The following is a 26,606-nucleotide window of genomic DNA, read 5'->3' as shown; positions in this document are numbered from 1 at the left end:
CCAAAAAAACCCTAGCTCTCCACACAGTCTGAGTTCACTAGACAAACATCAACCCATTCCTTCACTTTATCCTGCATGGATCTAACCAAAGATAAGAATAAGCGAGTTGTAGGTCTTGAGAGATAGAGGTTTTCATGTGCTTTGCAACTAGGTATAAGAATATTAAATAATTTGAATTATTGGCAGGGCAGAAGGGAGCAGATGGAGGGGAAAAGACCAGGGCTTCAGAAATATCAGTAATATTCTAATATCTCAGGTGGAAGGTAAACGCATTTTATTTATCTCACTGTTCTTTACATATCACACACACACAATGGAATATTAAAGATTTCAAATTTTTGGAAAGCTTTTGTATTATGGAGACAGTGAAAAGATCAGTGGTCACCAGGGGTAGGGAGGGATGAATAGGTGAAACACAGAGAATTTTTAGGGCAGTGAAACTATTCTGTATGATACTGTAATGTGGATACATGTCATTATACTTTTGTCAAAACCCGCAGAGAGTACACCACCAAGAGTGAACACTAATGTAAACTAGGGACTTTGGGTGATAATGATGTGTCATTGTAAGTTCATCAACTGCAACAATGTACCACTCTAACCTAAAACTGCTCTAGAAGGTAAAACTTTCTTTAAAAAAAAAAAAAGCTTTTGTATTGCTAGTGTCTCTACTTCTGAATGCTCATCTCCAATTGTTCAAAATCTATTTTAAGTGACACCTCCTTAAGGCCCTCCCTGACACTTCCTCTTCACACAGAGGAACCCATTACTCCTCTCCATGCTGCCACAGCTCCTGGCCTTTATTCCATCCCTTCCATGGGATGTGCATTGCACATGTCCATCTGCCAGCCTTCCTTCACTGAGGGAAAGGAAGGCATCATCTTGGTGTTCTTTATGTTTGAAACACCTACAAGAGTGTCTTGTATATAACAGACACTCCATATAGCTTAAATTATTTCATATTATATTTATATAATTTATAAAATAATATAATCAGTAATGTTACAAACAAATCTGATTTTCAGCCTCAAATAAATTAATTCTACAAAGATGCTTCCAACATCCCCCATATATTTGAAATGACACCTATCAGCATTTTAACTAGTTTTCTTTCCTTGCTGTTGAAGAATTGCCACAACTATAGATATGAGCTCATTTGAAGGAATGAAATGAGCTCTCCCTAAGATCATTTAATAGACATGCATAATTATCAATGTCCTCTTGAAGCTAACATTTGCTAAAAGAAAAGAAAAGATTCTATTAATGACCAAAACACTTGACTTTCCGGACCTATTCCATTTAATGGGGAAAACTCAGTTCTCTGGTCTTGGGTTACTGCCAGGTGGTCTTTTACTGGGAATCATTCTAAACTTCTAATCACAGTTCAACAACCATCTGCCAAATCATATACAGGTATTGATATTTGCCACTCTACAGTGAAATTACATCAAATGTCAATGCAATCAACTCATTAGCAGGCTTGTATCGAGCTCCAGTGCTCACTACCCACTTCTGCACCTCTTTGATTAAGCAGTGTACGGACCATATTCCCTGTCGGTCTACTAGCTGATCAGCTCAGTAATACTGCTAATATAAAATCAAATAAGCAGAAGGAGGAAGTGGTAAAAAGCTCTGTGAACACTCTGGTTCCCTCTTATGCAGAATATCAATATACTCTAACTTAGTGAGAAAAGCAAATGAAATTTAAAAATTGCTTAGAGAATCATTTTAACCAAAAGTCGTAAGAGGTCATTAAAAAGCACTGTAATTGCCCCTGAATCACACTTTGCTGTCATTCTTCCATCTTCCTTGCTACCTGAGATTTTAAATCTTTCTTGCTGATGTAAAAACCATAAGCAAACCTGAAGTGTGACTGTCACATGCAGAATCTGAATGTTAGAGGTCAACACGGCTTACTGGTATGCTGGCCCACTGCTCCAAATTTTATATCTCTTCTGTCCCTCAGTTATTGCCTGACATGATTTAACAACTGTAATTCCTTATTTAACGATGTCAAAGGTTTTTAGGAAATTGACTGTATTTCACCAACGATATATTTCTTCTTGATTACAGAGTGGTTAAAATGATTTTAAACCAAGACAGCAAAATAAAGCAGTAATAAAATCAATAAAAGGTGCTTAAAACATTCCTTCTATTAGGTAATGGCATTTAAAATATCCGTAGCTTGTAATGGCACTTAGGATATGCCCAAAAATCAATGAGCTAAATTACTTATTGAACTAGTTAATTTGAACATTGAGTTTTTTATGTATATTGATAAAATGGGCTACAGAATACTCTTGGCAAGTAGCAACCACGTTCATGGTCAGATGTCTCCCTCTGCTGGAAAAGCAAATTAAACAAGTTCCTCCAGTTAAAAGAACAAAAAGATAAAAAATTAAAAGATATAACCTCAAAAAGTCCACCACAAGCCTCTGAATCTTAAAAGGCTCCAGAAATTCATGGGAATAGTACGAAATCATTAAGGGTTAAAAAACACATGACCTTTTAAAAACTTTGTCATTAACCTAGAACATAGTATTTTACAGACAAATCAAATAGCGATGAGAACCAAAATTTAATTATTTCAAAACTCCCTTCCTAATTTTCTAACCATTATCCTAGGGTTTTCTGGTATCTTAGAATAAGATTCTAAAAGTCTTGAATCCTTTCTCTTTGATGTTAGAAGGGAAAGGGTTTGAATTCTAAAGGAGAAAGTATAAATCTGCGCTGAAGAAAAAGTCTACATTCTTGGTAGTTTAATTTGATCAAAATCAAGTTTGGACTATTTTTGCAAATGAAGGTTTTTGAGAACTCAAAGTATGAATCCACTAAACAGCTTCACATTCCTCTCCCTGCGTGAGGTGGTATGAGAGTTTCCAATACTATTATCACCATTACTCTTTTTTCAAACATCTACTATTTAAAATGCTAAGTACTTTATTGAAAAGACTCTTCACTGCTTTTCAATTCCTCCCCCTGCCGGTTCAGCCCTAAGCAGGTGTTAGAGTTCTGAAGAGCTTGCCTCAGGACTTTTAACTCGAACTACAAAGGGGAGCTTCAGAAATTATGATAAAAGGTGTTAAGAGAGAAATGAAGGTGAAGAGGTTATCTGACACTAACCTAAAATTGTACATAGTACCTCTCAAAAAATTACAGCTACCCAGAATATACCATTTTGGTTTTGAATGGTTTTATTGGTAATAGTCCATATATTTTTCACTCACATTTCAATGCATTTCATTTATATTCCAAACAATGGGTATATATAAAATTATATGCACTGATGGGAAATATTTAACCAAAGGACCTTGCTCATTCTATATGAGTCTGGTTTTGTTTTGTGTTGTTGTGTTTTTGTGTATAGGGAAACTAAATAGGGAACTACAAAGAATATTTTTATTTTTCGCATGTTGTAAGATCACCAACCAACATATTATGGATGTACTGTATAACATACTACCCAAGTTACACAATACAGTTAAGAATTGTATGACTCTTGGGGCTGGCCTGGTGGCATAGTGGTTAAGTTCGTGTGCTCGACTTCAGAGGCCTAGGGTTCACGGGTTTGGATCCCAGGCACAAACCTACATACCCTTCATCAAGCCATCCTGTGGCAGTGTCCCACATACAAAACAAAGGAATACTGGCACAGATGTTAGCTCAGAGCTAATCTTCCTCAAGCAAAAAGAGGAAGATTGGCAATAGATATTAGCTCAGGGCCAATCTTCCTCACTAAAAAAAAAAGAGTTTCCAGCTCTCCTGCACGGCAACATTTGTGACTGAACCTAGATGTGGAGCCTGCAGATGCATCCAACAACACAGAATGTTGGTTTCACCTCAGCAGCTAAGAGGGGCTTTCAAAGAATACATTTAAAAAAAAAAACGAGGGGGCTGGCCCCATGGCCAAGTGGTTAAGTTCGCACACTCCGCTGCAGGCAGCCCAGTGTTTCGTTGGTTCGAATCCTGGGTGCGGACCTGGCACTGCTCATCAAACCACGCTGAGGCAGCGTCCCACATGCCACAACTAGAAGGACCCACAACGAAGAATATACAACTATGTACCACGGGGCTTTGGGAAGGAAAAAAATTAAATCTTTAAAAAAAAAAAAAAAACGAGGAAGACTGGCAACATATGTTAGTTCAGGATGAATCTTTCCCTGCAAAAAAAAGAAAAGAAAAGAAATACATACAAAGTGTTGTGAGGACCCAGAGGACAGAGAAACTAACACTGCCTGGGAAAGGTAAGGAAAACTCCAACAGGAGAGATGACATTCTGAGTGGGGTCCTTGAGAAAGATCTAGAAATTCTGGTGTAGAAGGGATCACGGGCAATTCAGAAAGCGGGAACAGGATGAGCACAGAGAAAAGCAAATGGTTGGAAATAGGTGAAATGGTTGGAGTTTCAGGTTGGTTTGGCAGAGAGCAAGAGCAGGAGATGAGGCTTTAAGGGGTGGTTGAGGCCAGGTTGGAAAGAATCTTGGATACCTTCCTAAAGTTCAGATTTTATCTCGTAGGCATTGGAAAGGTTTTGAAAGATTTTAAGGAAATAACATCAGCACTTCACACTGGGAGAAAAAAGAAAACCACTACCAGCAACGTGGAAGATGGCTTGAAGGTCCTGGCTGGAGGCAGGGAAGAGGTACCTGTAATAATCTCGGTGAGAGCCAGAAAAAAGCATAGCAGATGACTACCGAATAAGGAGCAAACCGCAGGTATTTGATGATTTGAGAGATGTCAGTGATAACGAAGCATGACCACAAACCCAGGTGAATGCCTACTTCTCTTCGGACTTCCATGTCTAAAAGCAGAAAATTTCATGTGTTATATGAGCAACATACTGATTTTTTAAAAGACTTTTGCCCTTTCCTGTTTTTGCAGAAAGAAAAAAGATTACAGTTTACTGCTGACAAGTATTGCTCTACTCTTAAAACACAAAGTATACCAACTTCAAATTGATACAACTTTCTTTAAATTCCTCCTCCCAGTTTCTCTAGTTGCACTAAAACTGTAGCTTCAACTAAAGTATACCAGCGTATGTGCCCAAAACTGGAAGGTACGTACAAAACTGAAACTAGCTGCTACATCTGAGATTAGGATTATGGTTGATTTTTTTTTCTTCCAAAAGCAGTTAATATTATTGCCCCAGCTTTTCAAATTAAAAATAAATGCTTCTTTGTTTACTGTCTTGAAAACAATGGAAAGAAAAATCTCTCTCTCCTTAAAAAGATCAAAAGCTTCATCTGTCTTCAAATCTTGTACTTGTTTTGATATTCCATTTGTAAATCTGCATCTAAAAGTTAGGTAAAACTTAAAAAAAGAAAAGAACAACATGTTTAATGTTACACAGCCATTAAGAGTGGCTCTGAAAAGAATCAGAATGAAAACAAAAGACAAAAGTGGCCTTTAAGACATTTTAAAGCGTTAAAGAGATGAAACTAGTTGTTTGCTTATTTATGTTAATTTAATGAATTCTTTTTATTAAAGCTGAAAGCATGTGTAACAGAAGGAGGTGGTAAATTCAAAATACAGGTCTTTGAGGCTCAAACCAAAGCAGCTCCCAGACTGAGTCTGGCCTCCCGGGTTTTCTTTTATAGTCGACTGTTATAAGTGTTCCTGTACCAATCTTAAAGTGTCTTGTTTTAATTGCAGGAGCCCCTAACACTGATCCTGAAAGAAAATTAACTCCTCAGATGGGAGATTTCCTATAGTCTGCACACCACGGTCTCTCTGGGCTTCATCCAAGAGAGGTGAACTGTGCGCCATGGTGGCCTCCTTACAGGCTTTCAAAGCACAATGGAAAACGGTTTTCAAACGTATTTGTACCATGCAAGGGTTCCTGTGGAGAGTTCTATTTCCCAGATAGAAACTAGAAATTGCTGTAATTTTTTTGGTTCTTTTTAATTTGCAGTTAAATGAAATATGACAACAACAAGAGGAATAACAACCATGCAGGTATCCAGGGCCCTGACACACAGGGCCATCGCTTGTGTAAAGCATAAAACAAGGAAAATCTCTCTAAATGAATCAAGTCTTTCTGCAACAATTAGCCTTTTGAAAAATCAAAATGATCACCAATACATTCAAAAAAATGAATTCTGGGCCAGCCTCAGTGGCCTAGTGGTTAAGTTCAGTATGTTCCACTTCAGCAGCCCAGGTTTGACTCCCGGATGTGGACCTGCACCATTCATCTGTCACTGGCCATGCTGTGGCAGCCACTCACATATAAAAAGAGGAAGATTGGCAACAGATGCTAGCTTAAGAAAATCTTCCTCAGCAAAAAATAAAAAGAAAGAAAGAGAAAGAAAAAGAAAAATGAATTTTAAAAAACACATCTCCATAAACTAAAAACACCCAAGGCAAAAGATAAGGATAAAGAAATAGTCAGTAAATGTAAAAGATGAAATTCAGTTCTTGATCTGCTGGATTACTTAAAATACAAACACCAGGCAATAAAAATACTAAATTTATATGTTATATGTTATAACATAAAATCATGATGATGATGCTACACTCTAATGATAACTATGTCTAACATCTGTTGAGTTCTAACTATGTTCCAAGAACTGTATTAAGCTCTTTAGATCACAGGATAGACCTGTTTTTGCCAGCCCAGCATTCATTCCCCTCTTCTGGTTACAATATCCCCTTTTTCCTTCTACATACTATGTGGTGCTGGTGAGCTGATCCATCACAGTTGCTCATCCCCAAATTGCTCCCAAACTGGACATTTAGAGAATTCCATTCCCCTGAGCATAGCAGTAGTTCAGGAATGGCCCCCAATCCTGGCAAGGCCAATCAAGTTTCATAAATAAAGGTTTGGAATTCAAGCTTTCCTTTCCTTTAAAGATTTGACTACCTGTAGCCATCAACATGCTTCCCTGTCAGTGGTAGGAAACTTGTCTGAAAATGGAGACAAAACACTGAAGGATGCTGAAAGGTGGAGAGAGAAACATCATATGAGCCCCTGGAACCAGCAGAGCCCTTGAACTTGCCTGTTACATGAGATAACGCATTTCTTTTTGTGCTTCAGCTGGTTGGAGTAGGGTCCTACTACCAGCAATCAAGAATGGTCTGGCTAGTGCACGTACCTACAGCTAGCCTGTGCAATCACATGAGTACACACCAACAGCCAGGGCCCCCACAGCTACTCATACACCTGCGGTTGGCCCTGGCTCCTGCTGTTGACCCTGGCCCTTGACACTGCATGTGTGTCTACAGCAAGCCCCTGTCCTCACACTCATACCTGCAGCTGGCCCACAGCCAGGCATGTGCATACCACCAGCTCTAGCAACCACTGCTACCTGCCCTGGTCCTAGCCACTGGACCTACAGGCACCTCTGAGGACACCAACAGCCCTTACAGCAACTGTGGTCCCCTCACAATTCTCACTAAGTATCATGCAGTTGTTGATGTGGTGGACCAGCTGCCTGAGCCAACAAGACACCACACCCCTGGACCCAGAGTCATCACTCACCCCCACACTTAGCACCCCACACCACCAGACCCAGGGCCATAGCACACTCCAGCATGCCCACACCCACAGGTGAAGGTTTTTCCTTACTGAAATCAGTTCATAAAGTCTGGAAGAGGTGACTGCTCCTTCAAATGCACAGACATCTATGCAAGGCTATAGGGATCAGGAAGAATCAGGGGAACATGACACCACTAAAGGAAACAGCTTTGGTGTTGTTTCCAGTACCTGACCCCAAAGAAATGGAGATCCACAAGTTGTCTAATAAATAATTCAAAATAGTTGTTCTAAAAATGCTCAGAGAGCTATAAAAGAACAGAGACAAATAATTTAATGAAATCAGGAAAACAATACAAGAACAAAATGAAAGCTTCGACAAAGAGATAGAAAACATAAAAAAGAACCAAACAGAATTTTGGAGCTGAAAAATACAATGACTGAACTGAAGAATTCAACAGAGATCTTTAAACAGCAAACTCAAACAAGACAAGAAAGAATCAGTGAAATTGGAGACAGATCATTTGAAATTATCCAGTCAAAGGAGCAAAAAGAAAAAAGAACGAAAAAGAGTGAAGAAAGCCAACATGAATTACAGGATACCATTAAGAGAAACAACCTATGCGTTATTGATGTCCCAAAAGGAGAAGAGAGGAGAAGGGGCAGAAAACTTATTTAAAGACATAATGGCTGAGAACTTCCCAAATCTAGGGAGAGATTTGGACACCCAAGTTCATGAAAATCATTGGTCACCCCAAAATTTCAATTCAAAATAATCTTCTCCAACACACATTATAATTAAACTGTCAAAAATCAAAGACAAAGAGAGAATGTTAATGCAGCAAGAAACAAAACTTCCTCAGATATGAGGGAACCCCCATAAGGCTATCAGCAGATTCCTCAGCAGAAATGTTGCACACGGATGATATATTCAAAGTGCTGAAAGAAAAAAACTGCCAACTAAGAATACTTAACCTGGCAAAGTTGTCCTTCAAAAATAAAGGAGGGGCCGGCCTGGTGGCACAGTGGTTAAGTTCGCACGTTCCACTTCTCAGCAGCCCGGGGTTCGCCAGTTCGGATCCCAGGTGCGGACATGGCACTGTTTGGCACGCCATGCTGTGGTAGGTGTCCCACATATACAGTGGAGGAAGATGGGCACGAATGTCAGCTCAGGGCCAGGCTTCCTCAGCAAAAAGAGGAGGACTGGCAGTAGTTAGCTCAGGGCTAATCTTCCTCAAAAAATAAATAAATAAATAAATAAATAAATAAAGGAGATATAAAGATTTGCCCAAACAAACAATAGCTGAGGGAGTTCATCACCAATAGACCTGCCTTACAAGAAATGCTGAAAGGAGTCTTCAAGGTGAAATGAAAGACACTAATTAGTAACATGAAAATATACAACACACTGGTAAGGGTAAGTCTATCGTCAAATTCAGAGTACTACTGTAATATGATGGAGTATTAACCACTTATCTCTAGTGTAAAGGTTAAAGGACAAGAATATTCAAAATAACTTTAGCTAAAATAATTTGCTAATTAATATACAATATAAAAAGATGTAAATTGTGGTATCAAAAACATAAAATGAGGAGGAAGTAAAAGGGTAGTTTGTACGCAACTGAAGTTGTTGTTATCAGCTTAAACAGATCATTATATCTATAAGATGATTTATGTAAGCCTCATGGTAACCACAAAGCAAAAATCTACGGTAGAAACACAAAAGAGAAAGAGAAAGGAATCAAGGAACAGTCTGGCTAATACAGGTACATTATAAGAGTATTATCATCCACTTTTACAGATGAGGAAACTGCACAGGTCTGCATGCTTGTGGAGGCTGAAGTATTAATCACTATGATCTCCTGCTCTGCTAACAGGGCAACTCATTTGCAGTGATTTCCACTAAAAATAATAATAATAATAATATGACTACAGAAAAACGGCAAAACATAGAACAGTAAAAAAATGACATATACTATTCCTCATCATCAAAGACAACCACTGTTAACAATTTGATATATTTCTTTCCAGGCTTTTTACTGAAGCATTATCTAGTAATATTTCATATGAATACTTGAGTATTCACAGAGTACTTTTTTCAACTAGTATTTCATATTTCTTACGTTTATTAAGAACCTCACATCACCACATTATGTAGCAAGACAAACCCCACCCTTAAAGAGGTTAAATTGTAAGCAGAGAGCAGGAGACAATTTGATGGCCACGTTTGCAAAATAGCCTATATTTATACATTATAGGCTTACTCAAAAGTAGGGAAACATTACAAACACTCACAATCAACTGAAAGGTCAGCACAGTTTGCATAAGATCTCTTAGCAATACAAATGTTAATTTACCTACCTTTTGGAAAGAATCAAAAGAAAAACACAAAAATATTAGAATTTTCTAAAAGCATAGCTTTCAGAATTTTACTCATTTAACAACTGTTTATTACTGAGTGTTGGCACTATTATTATACGTGCCTGGCACTAGTCTGCTTGGAGATACAAAGATGAACAGCACAAAATCCCTACCCTCTAGGGCCCCTCATTCTTCTCTGGGAGCTGAAAATAAACAGGGACTGAATACAGTTTAAGCCCAAGAACAGACCATGTGTCAAATGCTTGAATCTAACTGTCCTGGGGGCCAAAGTGTTCACAAAGGTTCCTGAAGTGAGACTCAAAGGATGACTTGGGGGTTTCATAAGCAGACAACAGAGGGAAGGATGCTGCAGGCAGAGAGAAAACATGTGCAGAGTCACCAAAGCAGAGTGAGCACAGCACAGCAGAGAAATCACCACTCGGGCTGGTGTTTACATGGTGTTTAAAGAAGCTAGAAGAGCAGGCAGGGGCCAGAAAGCGGCGGGCCTCTTAAGCATCTGCAGGACTGACTAACCAATTAGGTTTCTGTGAAGAAGGAATGAAAAATTAGAATGACATCCAAGTTTCTAACTAGGCCACTTGGATCGTAGGGGCATCTGCTAAGCTCCTATAGAAGCAGCAGCAAGTTTGGGGAGAAAAGTGGCAAGTTCAATTCTATCCTGCTTAACTGGAGATACTTAGAGGACAGAAGACACTGAGTGGAGAGGTCCTATAGACAGAAGTCTGTTCTGATCTGGAATTCAGAAGAGAATTTTAGGCTTAAGGTATTTTAATAAACTGCCTATCATCATCAACCAGATTATATATACATGACTGTGGAAAATCCATACAAAATTCTTAGCAACTCAGGGTGGCTTGCCTAAATTTTCCACAGAAATTACAGTTTTCTCCCTCTCACCTAAGATATGCTACACCTAGTTTCCACATACTGTCTTCAATAAGGAAAAGAAAATGCAGGGTTTGGGGATTATGGTACCTATGGACATGGGGATCCCATACTTAACTCACACAACTTGATGCTCAAATGTGCAGGGAACCTGAACTCTTACTTTTTTCTGTAACTAACCTTCCTTCACAAGCCTCCACGTGCTAATTAACATGGGAAAAATAACTTTTTAAAAACTAAATGTCCAAACGGGTTTAAGTTAAACAATCTCTTTAAAAGTGTTTCCATCACCTAGCTGGTGTTCTCCTTACCTTCCGTTCTCTCCCTAAGAAGGATTGCTGGCATATGGGGAGAGAGACAAGGCATGTACACGACTTGGTGGCAATGGAGGAAAAGGGCCTAGCCCTCCTTCTGGTCCTTGGATGTGCACTGGCCATGTCTGCCAGTCTCTGATACAATGTCTCTTACAGCCTGGTTGCTGAAGGTCTCACTGGCCTCCAAAGTCTATTCCATGTCTGGTGCACTTGGGGACCCTTTCTTGTGGCTAGGCTGAGCTCTGGGAATGCTCCCAGGCCAACTGGCCTCACCTTATTACCTCTGAGGTAGGTACAGCTTTCACTGTGGTTAGGGCCACCTTAGGCATCCCGTGTGGTAGGATTCAGTGCAGAGCAAAAATCTCCTCGCATGGTGGCCATCTCCTCTTGCCATTCGTGGGTCCTGTCCATGCCACTCCAGGACCAATGGTGGCTCAAGCAGTCAAACCTGAAAGCTTTCATTCCACTTCCAACACTGTGCTGTAAAATCAGTGTGGTTGTCCCCAGGTCGATGCAGAGCAAACTAAGATCCTCCTGAGTCCCAAACAAAGCACAAGACAGGAACTCCTCCCTGCCCTCGAGTACACTCACGCATCCAACACACCTCCCGCTCTCTGAGACAATGAGACAAAGCCCAAAGAAGGGAAAACTGGAACACTCACATCTGACCTCACAGCTCGTCTTCTCCCTTCACCTCCCTTAGGAGGAAAAGCAAAGGGGTTTTGTTTTACCTCCTTTACGTCCTATCTTCATTCGTCCTGACTCTGGCCAAGACTTAGCGGTCAGCAGGGCATTTCCTTAAACTACAGGGAGGACCCTATGAACTGAGATCTCCAAGCTAGGATGGAAACAAGGCGACTAAAAAGATTTAGCAAATTCTCTCTCAAGATGACGTCCTGGCTTGCAGAGGTATCAACTCATCGAATAACTCAATTTTGCATGTCAGAAGCTAAATATTACCTCTTTCTAATTTACTTCTTCTTGACCCACACTCTCCCCGCAGATGGAAGCCTCCCAAAAACTAGAGCAAATGTTTCATATGGGAAAGGCAAAAGACAGGAAGGTCATCAACAATTTGCCAAAGATTACCTCCATTGCACATACACAATAGCCTCCATTAGAACAGACAGACAAGTTCATTATAACACAAATCACAGTCCAATGCACACAGACACACATATATACCCCTACAATGCTTTTTGCCTTTTCATAAATTACTTTTTAACATCTTACTTTTTCATTTACTTACGTTTTCTTGTATGTCACCAACTTTATTAATAAAGTACTAGAATTTTTAAATTATTTTCTTACTTTTATTATGAGATGATAGAAAAATCTAAAGGACTCCTCTTAGGAATTTTTTTTTTAAATGACCAACAGAGGCCTTGAGCTATGTATGTAATTTATAATAGGCAGGGAGCTATTTTTAGGCAGTCTTTGTTAAATATGTAATATCATCTTATATACATATATAATCAGTGTTGCATCGGCCACTGCATTCCACTTCTTATCGCAGGACCCAAGGCCTTTACTAAGTTTCTCCCACCCCAAATATTTCTCAGAACCCCAGGGATGTTGTACATGCATACCAACAGTGAGCCTGTGGTATCCTTAGTTTTATTTTTTCCTGTTCTGGTCCCTGTCTGTTGTATGTCTCCACATCCCCCAGGCTGCTGACACTGCTAGACACCACCAGCACATACACACTCCAGTCTCCTGCCACCACCATTGCTCAAGTACTGGTGCCTCAAGGGGCCAAAACTGCAAAGTGGGTAAGAAGGCTTCTCTCCACATTTTTGGGTTACACTCTGTTAGAGAAACACTATAAGCAGTGCTACTACTTGTGCTGAAATGTCTCACTGAGCTTTTATGTAACACCTCTTTCAATTTTCTCATAAAGCTTATACAACATAGCTTTCTGGACTCAGATATAAGGCCGTGATGGACTGAACTGAGAGCTAAATCTGAGTGGCAGATTCATACTATCTCAAGAATCACTCTTCTCCCTCCAAAGACTGAGGCTTTGTTTCTGAGTCAACTGGTCTACCTGACTCTTCTCTTAAAATGAGTTTCATTCCAGGTTTCTCAGTGACTCATGCAAGTAGAACTCTAGTGGGCCTATCTTAGTTTGCCAGATACCCCCAAGGATGTCTGAACCCTACCAATGAATACAGCTTAGGCTGAAGGTGGTGTATCTGCTATATTTTTTTTTCTTCCAAATCTACTAAGATGACAAATAGAGGCTGAAAAGTTTAAAGTATTGCTGCCATGCTTGCAGTACCATTACTCCATGTTCTGGGCTTAACAAAAATAAGTACTCTTTCTAGATACTAGGGTCTGTAGGGGCTAACTCCCTAAATTGAAAGACAAAGATGCATCAGAGGGAGTGACGTGAGCAAGATGGTGGTAAAGGAATTTCTAGCACTCATCCCCTCCCAGAAACATCAATCTGAACAACTATCCACATACAAAAATACCTTCACAAGAAGTAAGAATTTCAGGTGAGGGATTACAGCACCTGGGTAGAGTACAGAAATAAGAAAAGACACATTGAAGAAGGTAGGAAAGACAGTTTCACATTACTCCTGTCACCCCTCTCCCAAACCTGGGGAGTTCAGTGGGGGAGAGACACCCTCTCTTTGGGAGAAGGAGAGTGAAGTGAGCACCCAACTTCACCAAGGACCCTAGCACCAGGCCTGAACTAGGGACAGGCAAACTCCTGCAAACTCAGGCTCCCAACCCATCCTAGCTCTAGCGGGCTCTCATGGCCCCAGGTGGCTCCTGTGACCCTAGGCTCCTGGTTGGCCCCCATGAACTCAGGCTCCAGGTGGACTCCCACGAACCCAGCCTCCTGGCTAGCCCCAGCACCAGACCAGCTCCTACAGCCCCAGGCCTCCAGGTCATCCCAGAACCAAGTTAGCTCTGAAAGCACTGGCCCCCACTGGACTTGAACTAAGCTTTAGATGAAATGGACCTAACAGACATATACAGAACATTCCACCCAACAGCAGCAGAACATACATTCTTCTTAAGCACACAAGGAATATTCTCCAGGATAGATCATATGTTAGGTCACAAAAAAAAACCCTTAGAAATTTAAGAAGACTGAAAGCACATGAAGTATCTCTTCTGACCACAATAGTATAAAACTAGAAATCAGTAACAGGAGGAAAACTGGAAAATTCACAAACACTGGAAATTAAACAACATGCTCTTGAACAACAAATGGTTCAAAGAAGAAATCAAAAGAGAAATCAAAAAATGTCTTGAGGGGGCCGGCCCCGTGGCAGAGTGGTTAAGTTCGCGCACTCTGCTTCGGTGGCCCAGGGTTTCACCGGTTCAGATGCTGGGTGCCGACATGGCACCACTCATCAAGTCATGCTGAGGTGGCATCCCACCTGCAACAATTAGAAGGACCCACAACTAAAAATACACAACTACGTACCGGGGGGCTTTGGGGAGAAAAAGGAAAAGTAAAATCTTTAAAAAAAAAAAAAAGAAGATCAAAGCTGGAGGCATCATACTTCCTGATTACAAAGGTATAATAATCAAAACAGTATAGTACTGGTATAAAAACTGACACAAAGAGCAACAGAACTGAAAAGAGAGACCAGAAGTAAATCCACACATATACAGTCAACTATATATGTGGACAAGGGAGCCAAGAAGACTCAATGGAGAAAGGACAGTCTCTTCAATAAAAGGTATTGGGAAAACTGGATATTCACACGCAAAAGAATGAAATTGGGCCCCTATCTTACACTACCCACTACCCACAAAAATTAACTTAAAATGGATTAAACACTATAATGTAAGACCTGAAACTGTAAAACTCCTAGAAGAAAACACAGAGGAAATAGCTTCTTGACGTTGGTCTTGGCAACAATTTTTTGGATATGACACCAAAAAGCATAAGTAACAAAAGGAAAAACAAGCAAGTGTGACTATGTCAAACTAAAAAGCTTCTGCATAACAAAACACATGAGTAACAAAATGAAAAGGCAAACTATAGAATGGCAGAAAAAAGAAGACAGACAAATGGCCAACAGATATTTAAAAAGATGCTCAATATCACTAATCAACAGGGAATTACAAATCAAAGCCACAATGACATATCACCTCACACCTGTTAGAATGGCTCTCATCAAAAAGACAAGAAATTACAAGTGTTGGTAAGGGTGTGGAGAAAAGGGAACCCTTGTACTCTGTTGATGAGAATGTAAATTGGTGCCGACACAACAGAAAAGAATATAAAGGTTCCTTAAGAAACTAAAAATAGAACTAACATATGATCCAGCAACCCCACTTCTGGGTATATATCCAAAGGAAATGAAATCACTATTTCAAAAGGACGTCTGCACCCCCATGTTCATTGTAGCATTATTCACAATGGCCAAGACATGGATACAACCTAAGTGTTCATCGACAGATAAGCGGATAAAGAAAATGTGATATATAGATATATACACATATACATATACATATACAGTGAAATATTATTCATCCATTAAGAAAAGGAAATCCTGCCATTTGTGACAATATGGATGGACCTTGAGGGCATTATGCTAAGGGAAATAAGTCAGATAGAAAGACAAATACTGTATGACCTCATTTTATACGTGGAATCTAAAAAAGCTAAACTCACAGAAATAGAGAATAGAACAGTGGTTGCCAGAGGCTGGTGTAGGGAAAAGGGAGAGATGTTGGTCAAAGGGCACAAACTTCCAGTTATAAGATGGGAATCTAATGTATGATATGATGGCTATAGTTAACAATGTATTATATACCTGAAAGTTGTTAAGAGAGTAGATCTTAAATGTTCTTGCCACAAAATAAAAAAAGGCAATATGTGAGGTGATGGAGGTATTAACTAACCTTATTGTGGAAATTATTTTGCAACATATACATGTATCAAACCATCACATTGTACACCTTAAACTTACACAATGTTATATGTCAACTACATCTCGGTAAATCTTGGAAAAGAAGAATTTAACATTTCAACAAAAAGACAAAGATGATCAAAGGAAAAGAAAATGTATTAACCTTAAGCTCTTGTTAGGATCTCTTAAAGTTAAGTCCAGAATACAATGAACAAAAGAATGGATTTCTTATACCTCCTCTGCATTCCCCTGAAGGAATTCAGCTCCTGGTAGTGGCTACAATATCAGGTATGATTTCAAGTTAGTGCCACTTAAAAAAAAAAACAACAACAACAACAACATGGAAAATACCTTCCTTATGATTTCAAGTCATCTTCTTTATATACTTTAGTCCAAACAATGCCTCCTTTAGACTCGAATTCTTAAGCCTTACTTAACAGATAAGAAAAATCAAAATCAACCTTTGATCTTCTGATAGCTATTAAATCTTTAGTTGCAAAATTAGAGGGGGAAAGTCTTCTAAGTAAGCTCTTTGTATATCAGATACATGTCTACCCTGTGTTGAATAGCATCATATAAGAGATGAAACAAGAATGTCTACTTTGAATCAGGCACTAAACACCAGTAAGCATGCTTTAACACATCACACAATGAGGGCTGACTTAAATTTTCTTAATCTGAAAGTTCTGTTATCTTAGGAAGTAGTAGCAATCATCTGATAGCCAAATCAAAAATATTAAAAGGAATGAAGAAAAGCTAAAGCTGTGCTCCCAAAAGTACGAAGAGTACATATAGAGAAAGTGATGGATAGGATCCAGAAAGACTGGATGGATAAGACCCAGAAAGACTATCAAAAGCTCCCTGATTACACTGGGAGGAGGTCAAGATTCAGAGGAAAAGCCTCCTGGTCATTCTTCAGAGGTCAGATCAGGTGATAAAGGGAAGGCAAAACGTGTTTAAAGACAGGATAAACAATAAGTAAGTAATTTAAGCTGCTGAAGTATTATTTTTGTTTACAGAAACAGCAACTTAAATTAGACAGAAATATAAACTTTCAAGTAATGGATTTTAAGTAATTTACCTCCTTCTGCAAATAAGCTGAAGTCCTTGTCTCTTACATTTCCCCTTTTAGTCTTCTTTTTACTTTCCTAGCTAAATGTCAAAACACATTTCCTTATTGCCTTCCCTCTTTTCTTTAACCTTTCTGTAAAGCTTTTATCTGAAAATCACCCCGAATGGTCTGATTATAGGCACAAATTGTGTTCTTCTAGCCCTAGTTAAATGGCAAATAATGTAAAACACGTGGAAAAATATAAAGACAGGCTGATTGTCTGCAAGGTGTCCACAGTAAAGATCAAGGGGAAATTGCACGACAATAAAATGATAGTAAGACAAATCACCAAATCTATTTTAAGGGTGTGCCCTAATGCTAGAGATTTAGAGTGAGTTCGTCCAAGAACTTCCGGAGAATTTTGACTTGAAACAAAGGTGAACATTTTCTAGATGGTAGAAATATTAGTTATTATTATTTATAGTTTTTCTTAGTATTTTTTCTAGTGTTCACGTGGAGGGTGGGTGAGCTGGGAAGGCAGCGAGGTGAAAAGCCACTGTAAGTGACAGTGCAGGCCAAATACCAGGAGGTTAACCTTTATCAGTCTCCAGTGTCCCTTTAGCTTTCAAGACCAGGGAAACTCGCAGCCAGTCACCCAGGGCGCGTCCCGCCTTTCACCGGCACGTCAACTCCTCAAGATGGCGGCAAGAGCGACAGTTCGGGCACGGCGCGCACAGCACTCTGGGAGCGGAAGAGGGGGCCGCGCGGCGGCGGCCGAGCCGGAAGAGGAGGAGCTGGGCCTGGAGGATCCCCGCGAGTTCCTCCCGCTGCGACTGCCGGTCTTTGCGGGTCACGGGGAGCGGGGCCTGGCGGGCGGGGTGTGTCGCGATGCCGGAGCTGGCGGTGCAGAAGGTGGTGGTCCACCCCCTGGTGCTGCTCAGTGTGGTGGATCATTTCAACCGGTGAGCGGGCGGCACGGAGCGGCCTAGCGGGGCCGGCGGCGCCGCCGCTGCTGAGTCACCGGCACGCTGGGGACTGCGCGGCAGCCGTCGGGGCCCTGATGGGTCGGGGGGTGGCCCTGACTCGCGGAGGGGCGTAGACCAGCCTCGGTTCACGAAGCCCGAGTCCCCCCGCTCCGCCGGCACTCCGGGAACTGGGCTGCCGGTTCCTTCTGCCCAAGTCGGTACGGTGCCAGAGGATGGGAGGCAAGCTTCGGTTGGCCCTGATCCTCGAGGTCTCGTGCCCATCTGTCACCTCTCCCCTTTACACCAAAAAGACCCCGTGTCTCGTAGGAAAGCTCTTCAGACTCACGCTTCTGTGCCTCCCAAGGCTGCCACCGAAATTCTGGTCTCAGCGCCCTGCGGGGCTTCCTGGAAGAACTGTGGTTTTTAATTGTGAATGTTTGTAAGTGAGAATCTGGTTTGACGATAGCTTAAAACGTAGATGAGGTGTCAAGTTTTTCTTTTAAAAATGAGACCAGTTGGAGATTTTGGCATTAATGAGTAAGATAAGAAAACATCCCGCCGAAGTTTCTGCCGCCTTACTTGGCGTGTTTTCGAGCTGTTTATCCCGCTGGACCTGTTAAACGTGTTTATATGTTTTACAAGATAATTACTCGAATTGGCAAATGTACAGACCCAGTTGGGAGCATCTGCTGTAAAGTCATAGTTGCTAAGTGCCCGATACTTTGCAACTTGCTTGATACAGCTCCTCATTCAACCAGAGCCAAAACAAACTCCAGACTGTGAGGTGTAGGGTCCCCAGATAAATTCCATTGCTTTGTAGGACCCTCAGCCTAACAGGATAAATGAGCTTTCCCACTGTACAGTAATTATTATTTTTCTCCCATGGGATACGAGAGGTGCTATTGGGGCAGGCACCATCTCAGTTCTATTCAGTAAATTCAACACAGGTTAAGGACATAATGCAGGCACACACTTGGAGCTGCTGTATCAGATAACAAATGTAGGGTTTTAAAAAACACGAATGGATTCTTGGTAACCAAAAGAAAAGCCCATGAGTGTGGAAGTTTCCTTTGAAGCGTAGAAGCCTAGTGCCTAAGATTTCCCCCAAAATTAGAACGAACAGAAATACAGAATCCTTAACTTTGTTTGATCCAAATCCCACATTTAGTAAGCATTTATAAATATGCCAAACCATGTGATTAGATGAATAATACTGTGGAACCAGTGACTGTTAAGGAGTTGTAGTTCATTTCACAGTGGCTTTTGTCTTTCCTTTGAACATGGAATTATATTGTTTCTGTATCTTACATTTGCTGTGGTTAAAGGAGAATTCTACATGAAGACCAGTGAAAAGGGATTGTATAAGTGAAATACTTGTGGCTCCTTAGGACACAAATCACTGAGGAGGCTTGATATGGAGATAGAAATTCTGAACTGGTCTTTTCTACCCATTTAGCCCTCCTCTCCGTGTGATTAGTCACCCACCAGCTCACTTCCGACTTCTGCCTAATTAAGCCATTCAGAGAGACCACAAATGGCACACACATGCCTTTGGATCAGAATCACTTTCTGAGCCCCTAGACAGCACAAAGAATTTTAACATCTAGTTTGGCTTGTCGATGTGATTAGATGTTCCAGGGAAGCGTTGGCAAGCTGGACCATAAAACTGGTTCTACTTTAGCATCTTTATCCCTGAGATTTTAGGATAGAAAAGATAGGGAAAGTTTAAAGGAGAAAGGTAAGCTGCAAAGAAAAACTAAAGTTAAATGTGATAACATAACTTAAATGTGTTTTTCAAATACCAACCATATCGCATTTTAAAACCCTAAGAACTGGGGAGTTTTCATTTTCTCCATTTTAAATTTCTATAAAGTTTGCAATTTTTTTCCAAGCATGTATTACTGTGCAGTCAACGGTGAGTAAAAACTGCCAGTGTACAAAGTTCATGAATTACCCATTATATTTATTAGAATTTAATATTAAGGACTAACCTAACCCTATTACAGTTGTTTGGTGGGATTAGTTCCTGGCTAAGCTAAATTCTGTTTCCTGTTGAGTATCTAACTGTTCCACATCTCTGTGTGCCTATCCAGACTGACCTTCTGTCTTCTCATTCAGAATAGGCAAGGTCGGAAACCAGAAGCGTGTTGTTGGTGTGCTTTTGGGGTCGTGGCAAAAGAAAGTACTTGATGTATCCAATAGTTTTGCAGGTAAAAAATAAATTTTAGTCAATTACACCTCAATTTTTTAAGTAAAAAAAGACAAATTTTACATCTTTCTCAGCATGGTTAAAATGTCAGTTAACTTTAAACAAAGAAAGAAACTTGAGGTTTCCATTTTTTTTACTATAATCAAGAGATTCTATTTCAGAATTGCTTAAGTATAGAAAAGGGAGGCAAAGGGCTACACACTAAACTGGATAGTAAATATTTTAAATTTGCAGGCCTCCCTTGCAACTGCTCGGCTCTGCTATTGTAGCAGGAAAGCAACCTGTATAGACAGTATGCAGACAAACCAGTAGCTGTGCTGTAGTAAAACTTTGTAAAAACAGGTAGCTGGTGTAGTTTGTAAACCCTTGCGCGAAACTGTTAACCTTGGTTATGGGTAAGCAAGGGGGAGCTAACAACTATTACCTTTTACTCTGTTTCATGAATCTTTACAAGAATATATCCATGTATTTTATGATTTAAGCAACAACAATAAAGAACAAAATAATTGCTGGCATGACCTCTGAACTAGAGGTCACAATTCCAGTGTCTAAAAGGACCAGGCGGTAGTATAATTTGCCAAACGAGAAATATTAGGAAGTAATGGGGCTTTTAGTAAACTAAAGAGCATGTGTCTTTTTTAAAGAGGGTAGCCTTTAGCTGGCTCTAGCCAATTATTGCCAGGTCTTCTAATTTTTCAAGAAAACTGGAAATCTGGGTTTTTATGTGAAGTCTCCCAGTTTTTCATGAGAGCAACTCAAAAATAATTTTAATGTTGTGTCAGACAAACCAAACAGTTTTGTGGATCTGATCTGACCTAGGGGTCTCCAGTTGTGACCCGTGCTCTAGCATTCTATCTAGCACTGTAAACTAAATCTGATTTTTGTTTTCTCTCTAGTCCCTTTTGATGAAGATGACAAAGATGATTCTGTCTGGTTTTTAGACCATGATTATTTGGAAAACATGTATGGAATGTTTAAGAAAGTCAATGGTATGTCTTGATTTTTTTAAGAAGGTGTTGTGGCATTGATGTGTATGTGTGTGCACACACGCACACACACTTTTTCTAAGTATTCCCTTTTCTTTGTTTAATGTCAGAGGTCCTTTCACTTAGCTAGACTTAAAGTAAGACTAGTGGTAGTAGAGGAATGAGGTAGAATAAATGAAAACTAAAGTAGCAATTTAAGGCCAGCTAGACCACCTACATTTCAGGGCAGAGAGCTAGCCCTCTGCAGCAGAAAAGCAAAGAACTATCAAATAAAATCCACCTCCCCTTAGAGCTTTAGTACCACTAGGGTGAATATATCTGTCTGTCGTGTATCGTTTTCATTTTATATCATTACAGCAACCACATTGCTTTGGAAATGTTTATTCCCACAACACTCCCAGGTGCAATCTATGTGACATGAACTTGCATTTGTTTGTATATTGCCTTGGAATTGTTTTCCAGTTGTTTCATGTATGACTGGTCTCCTAAACTAGTCTGAAATATAGATGTCTCTGGATCTCCCTGGCTGCTTATTTTCTGAGAATTCTGTTTTTGACTCTAGATTTCATAAGTATGTCAAAGTTTAGGTATCTTGAATTTTGAAAAAGGTAGAGGACATAATTACTGGAATTCTAACTACTTTTGAAGGAAATATATAGATCGTCATTTAACAATTCAAACCCACTAATTTTTTCTTTCCCAGCCAGAGAAAGAATAGTTGGATGGTACCACACAGGCCCTAAACTACACAAGAATGACATCGCTATCAATGAACTTATGAAAAGATACTGCCCTAATTCCGTAAGTGCACTCGATCTTTAAAACTCTTGAATGTTGTTCTTTGCCAGCAAAGTCAAGTAAGAGCAGCCTGGGAAGGATTTGGGTAGCAAATAACTTCACTGCTCTTTCTCTGCAAGCTTGTCACTTGTAGTATTTTATTTAGTATGCAGTAACCCAATGTATTTAGTAAGTTACAGTAAATATCTGCTAAGTGCCAGGTACTAAGTTTTCTTTTTAATCCTTTCAATAACTGTATGGGGTTGTTATCCTCCTTATAATGAGAAAACTGATGTTCAGAATGGTTAGTAAGGTCTTGTAAGTGATGGGCCAGGATTAAAATGTTGGCTGTCTTGATTCTAATTTCTTAATGCTTGATAACCACACTGAACTACATCTCCCCTTGTTAATGGATGGAGGTGAAGAGCAGAGCGAATGATGAGATAATTTGAAATGTAAACTCATTTTTCCTGAAAATTCTGACTCATGTCTGGTTGAATGAATGAAAAGGTGTTAGTAATCATCAGAAGAATGGCTGCAGTTATTCCTTATGTGCTCAGCTTGGGCAGGTTTGCTAAGATGTGTTTTTCTGCCAGGTATTAGTCATTATTGACGTGAAGCCAAAGGACCTGGGACTGCCCACAGAAGCATATATTTCAGTGGAAGAAGTTCATGATGTAAGTCATCTTGCTATGAGTCTAAGAGATTAGATTTGCTACTTATTGGGCAATTGGTTGGGGGGTTTTTTTTCCATTTTCAAGCCAACAAATCCTTTATCTCTCTATAACAGAAAATTCTTGGTTTCTGTCAACAGTTTGATATTATGTATTTTTCCCCTTGAGTGATTCTAAAGCCACCAAATTTTAGAAACAGGACCGTAGAAATCTAAAGTCCCCTTTTATAAATGAAATTGAGGCCCAGAGTAATCAAATGATTGCCCAGAGGTGTTCACAGCAAAGTAAATGCAGAGCCTGGTGAGCTAAGTCTTAATCTGATGTGATTGGTACTGTTGGGCACCCTCTGGGCCAGTATTCCTTTCTCCTTGAAGATTTTCAATCCCTATAAACTAGATCATACATTTTCAAATAGAGTAAGTCAGAGCTGTCAGGATCTAGACGGCAAGACCCATCTGTGTGATTTGACACCTGAATACGCAGCTCCACAGCATCCAGTACCTACTGTGGAGTTCGTAGCTTGTGCTTTGGGTATACACAAAGAGCTGCCAGAATAGCTTTTCTCTATTTCCAGGAAAATTGCAGTCAGATTCTAGAATAGGATTTGAGCTGAAACTATATGTGAGTTTTGTTGTGAGCATAAAATATTTGCACTCAGGGTGTGCAAAGAGCTCAGTCTTGAATTTCCAAAGTTAGAAGTCTGAGGGATAGATTAAAGTCTGTCTTTATTGTTACATTCAGTTTTAAAATCTGGAAAAAGATATTTTTGGTTATCTCTCTGCCACTCTTCCTTGCCCTGAGCTCTGTCTTTCTGTTTCTCTTTTTGCTTTGCTAACTGGGAGCTTAGATCCAAATTTATTGCCTAGTTTCAATAAGGCTTTTGTCTCTGGTCTTGATAACAGTTGTTTTTTAGTTAATTTTTACCCTGCCTCTTTCAAGAAGAAATTTAAGGCTGCTTACACATTCACACATGTGCACGTGCACACATACATCAACGAAACAAGGTTTTTTAATAGGGTATAAAGGGGATATAAGGGTCATATTATAAGATGAAGCCAGGGAAAAATTAGTACCTAAAAAAGCATGCCATGAAGTCCTGCAAGATTGTTAAAGGCTCTGACCATGCTAGCATACAAAGCCAAGAGGAAAATGCCATATGCCGAATTCTCACCGTCTGGAAAGATAACAGCAGCTAATGTTTATACAACTTAGTGTAAGTGAAGTGACTTTCCCGAGATCTTGCAGCTCCCTTATCACACACACGGCAGAACCAGACTTTGAACCTAGGCAGTCTGGCTACAGAGTCTGTGCACTCACTGCTATGTGTCCTGCCTTGCAAACATTTTACTGCCTTTACAGATGTCCAACCTCTTCTGGCACTAGATCTCAGAAAAGTTTCTTCCGCGTCCCATCAGGAAGTCACTAGATGATACAGTGAACCACATCCACTGATGGATCCTTTGATAAATTCAGGCCACCAGAAAGCCACTTACTCTGTCTGTAATCTTTTGGTGCGCTGATATCATTTAATCCAAGGAACAATAGATGGTTAAAAGTTAGATTTTCTGACATCGGCTTGCTTCAAGTGCAGGTATTCTGTTTATTTACTATTTTTAGAAAGACATTCCTTAAAATTCAGGCTAATCAAGACTTCCCTGAGTGGCCATCCCCACTGTGGGCTTGCGAGAATATCGAAATTTTCCTCAGAAACAAGCTAACCGTGATGCTCCAGCACCCCTCGTCACTGAGCAGGACCACTGTGATTTTTAGCTTAGAAGACTAAGCTTTCAAAGCAAACTGTACCCACCCTTGCCATGGAAAACCCAGTAATGCACCCATGAAGTGAGTTGACTTAGAGCAGAAGAATCAAGGTGTGAAAAGGAATATGTGCCAGTTTGTTTGTTTGTAAGCAAATAACTATAGTTAAGTCTCCTTCCAGGATGGAACTCCAACCTCAAAAACATTTGAGCATGTTACCAGTGAAATTGGAGCAGAGGAAGCTGAGGAAGTTGGAGTTGAACACTTGTTACGGTGAGACTTGGGGCAGCATCAGGATTGTAAGCAGCCCAAGAGGATGCCAGTTAAAGGAAGAGATCCGTATCGGGAGCGTGGAGAGCTAGGTTCTAGTCCCAGATCATCTCTAAAGTGTCTTGAGTTAGGATTTATGACTGCAGCTAGTACCCCTTGTCTGGAAACTGTAATGTGACTGTGGCGGCAGATGTGTGAAGGAAATGCAAGCGTGTGCTCTTCCAGTGTACATGCTTTTCAGTGGCTGGAGTTAGCCAGTGTTCTACAGAGAATCTACATCTTGGGATGGATTTCATTTTAAAATACTCTACTTATATAACCCTAACTTATTTGAAAAGGTCATAGTTTTTCTCAAACAGTGAGATTCCTTCCAGTTCAAAAAGTTACTGCTGACTGATTTAAGCTTCTCACAACTTCATATAGATGCAGGTGGAGAAAATGCCACCCTTTTTAGGAACAGGGAAGTTGAAGTAGAGAGCTTTCTCTTTTTTAAGTGAAAATGGTCACGTTTTAGCTCTCTCTTTTCTTTTGAAAAATGCCCTGTGATGAGAAAAGTAAAACATATGCCTTCAAATGAAAGCAAAGGTAAGGCAATTTATACTTCAATCTTTACCAAATCAAAAAAAATTTTTCTTTTGAAAAACTTGCCCCTCCCCACAAAGCTGAGTGTTTTCTTAGAATGTGAGAACCTGTGCGTGATAGTACAGTACACTCATGCTTTTTCCTGCCTTTTCTGGTTGTGGGTTACTACAGAGACATCAAAGACACTACAGTGGGCACTCTTTCCCAGCGGATCACAAACCAGGTCCATGGTTTGAAGGGACTCAACTCCAAGCTTCTGGATATCAGGAGCTACCTGGAGAAAGTGGCCACAGGCAAGCTGCCCATCAACCACCAGATCATCTACCAGCTGCAGGATGTCTTCAACCTGCTGCCAGACGTCAGCCTGCAGGAGTTTGTCAAGGCCTTTTATCTAAAGACCAACGACCAAATGGTGGTGGTATATTTGGCTTCACTGATCCGTTCTGTGGTCGCCCTGCACAACCTCATCAACAACAAGATCGCCAACCGGGATGCAGAGAAGAAAGAAGGGCAGGAAAAAGAAGAGAGCAAAAAGGATAGAAAAGATGACAAAGAGAAAGAAAAAGATAAGGAAAAGAGTGATGTAAAGAAAGAAGAGAAAAAGGAGAAAAAATGAAACGTGTAGCTTTTTAATTTGTAAATTAAAATCTTATAAACTAACTCAGTGTGCCGCCAGAGAGTTCTTTTCACTTTAAGTGCTTGTTAAAAAGCTGTATGGATGCGAGCTCTCTGCCCCAGGTCACTCTTGCTGTGGCATTATGTGGAAGTGAACGGAGAGGGACTGATCTCGAACCTAAACTGCACTTGAGGCTGCTGTGAGTTGGGGAAATGATAGCTCAGGCTTCAGATTGTGTGAGAAAAATGAAGAGAAGTAAATGTAACATTTTTGGTACTCTTCATTCTTTTATCTATAAAACCAGGAGTTGAATTTTCCCCGTCTCAAAAAACCCTTGGGGTCTGTTTCTGGCAGTTTGCAAAATGGACTGCATGAATTCCATAAGTGCTCTGCCTTGGAACACTTTTGACCCTTCTGAACTCCGTTGAGAATACTGTACCACAGGACTTTTGGGGCCCATAGCTCTGCATTCTCAGGGCTTGGGATCCAGCCTCCATATCTTGTTTACCTTCAAAGACACAATTAAATGGCTTGTTTTTAAGTCTGTGTTCTAGTCGTTTTTGTCTTGGGGAGTGGCGATCCGTTATTTTCAGAAGCAGCCAAGAGAGTCTTTAATTAAAGCTGCCTTAAAGAATTACTTTAGACTTGGACTCTGTTATGGAAGAGAAGAGTCCATTCCTTTAAAAACGACTGTAGTGAGGAGAGCTGTCAAGTGAGCCCAGAAGACCTAGGTGCTGGTTTGTGCCTCAGAGTACTCAGCTGTGAATTCCCTAGAGCAGGTTTT

General features: G+C 40.2%; 2 protein-coding genes across 19 annotated transcripts in view; one reads left to right on the top strand and one right to left on the bottom strand.

Moving 5' to 3' along the window:
- The window catches only part of LOC124251199 (prothymosin alpha-like), a 269,250-nt gene extending 251,540 nt beyond the window's left edge, over window positions 1-17,710 (bottom strand). For 16 of the 18 annotated variants that reach the window (XR_006891696.1, XR_006891694.1, XR_006891689.1 and 13 more), the window contains exon 1: window positions 17,581-17,710. The gene's annotated coding sequence lies outside the window, so the exon portion shown is untranslated. The remainder of the gene's footprint in view (window positions 1-17,580) is intronic. The other 2 variants (XR_006891687.1, XR_006891703.1) reach the window with 2 other exon arrangements.
- A 66-nt stretch (window positions 17,711-17,776) lies between these two features.
- On the top strand, window positions 17,777-26,363 carry PSMD7 (proteasome 26S subunit, non-ATPase 7). Its single transcript, XM_046683437.1, has 7 exons — window positions 17,777-17,947; window positions 20,069-20,160; window positions 21,056-21,148; window positions 21,849-21,946; window positions 22,519-22,599; window positions 24,536-24,627; window positions 25,378-26,363. Exons 1-7 carry the CDS (start codon window positions 17,874-17,876, stop codon window positions 25,820-25,822), a joined length of 975 nt encoding a protein of 324 aa, XP_046539393.1. The 5' UTR covers window positions 17,777-17,873; the 3' UTR covers window positions 25,823-26,363.
- The last annotated feature ends 243 nt before the right edge of the window (window positions 26,364-26,606 follow it).

This window comes from Equus quagga, chromosome 13, assembly GCF_021613505.1.
Source record: "Equus quagga isolate Etosha38 chromosome 13, UCLA_HA_Equagga_1.0, whole genome shotgun sequence".
Lineage (NCBI taxonomy): Eukaryota > Metazoa > Chordata > Mammalia > Perissodactyla > Equidae > Equus > Equus quagga.
Note: the sequence above shows the minus strand (reverse complement) of the source record. Positions and strands in the feature narration are given on the sequence as shown.

Bases quoted from the DNA above. Each gene is read 5' to 3' on its own strand.
- PSMD7 (XM_046683437.1), top strand. From the start codon at position 17,874: ATGCCGGAGCTGGCGGTGCAGAAGGTGGTGGTCCACCCCCTGGTGCTG. The intron at 17,948-20,068 runs GTGAGCGGGCGG...CTTCTCATTCAG, and splicing joins GTGGTGGATCATTTCAACCG to AATAGGCAAGGTCGGAAACC. The intron at 22,600-24,535 runs GTAAGTCATCTT...GTCTCCTTCCAG, and splicing joins CAGTGGAAGAAGTTCATGAT to GATGGAACTCCAACCTCAAA.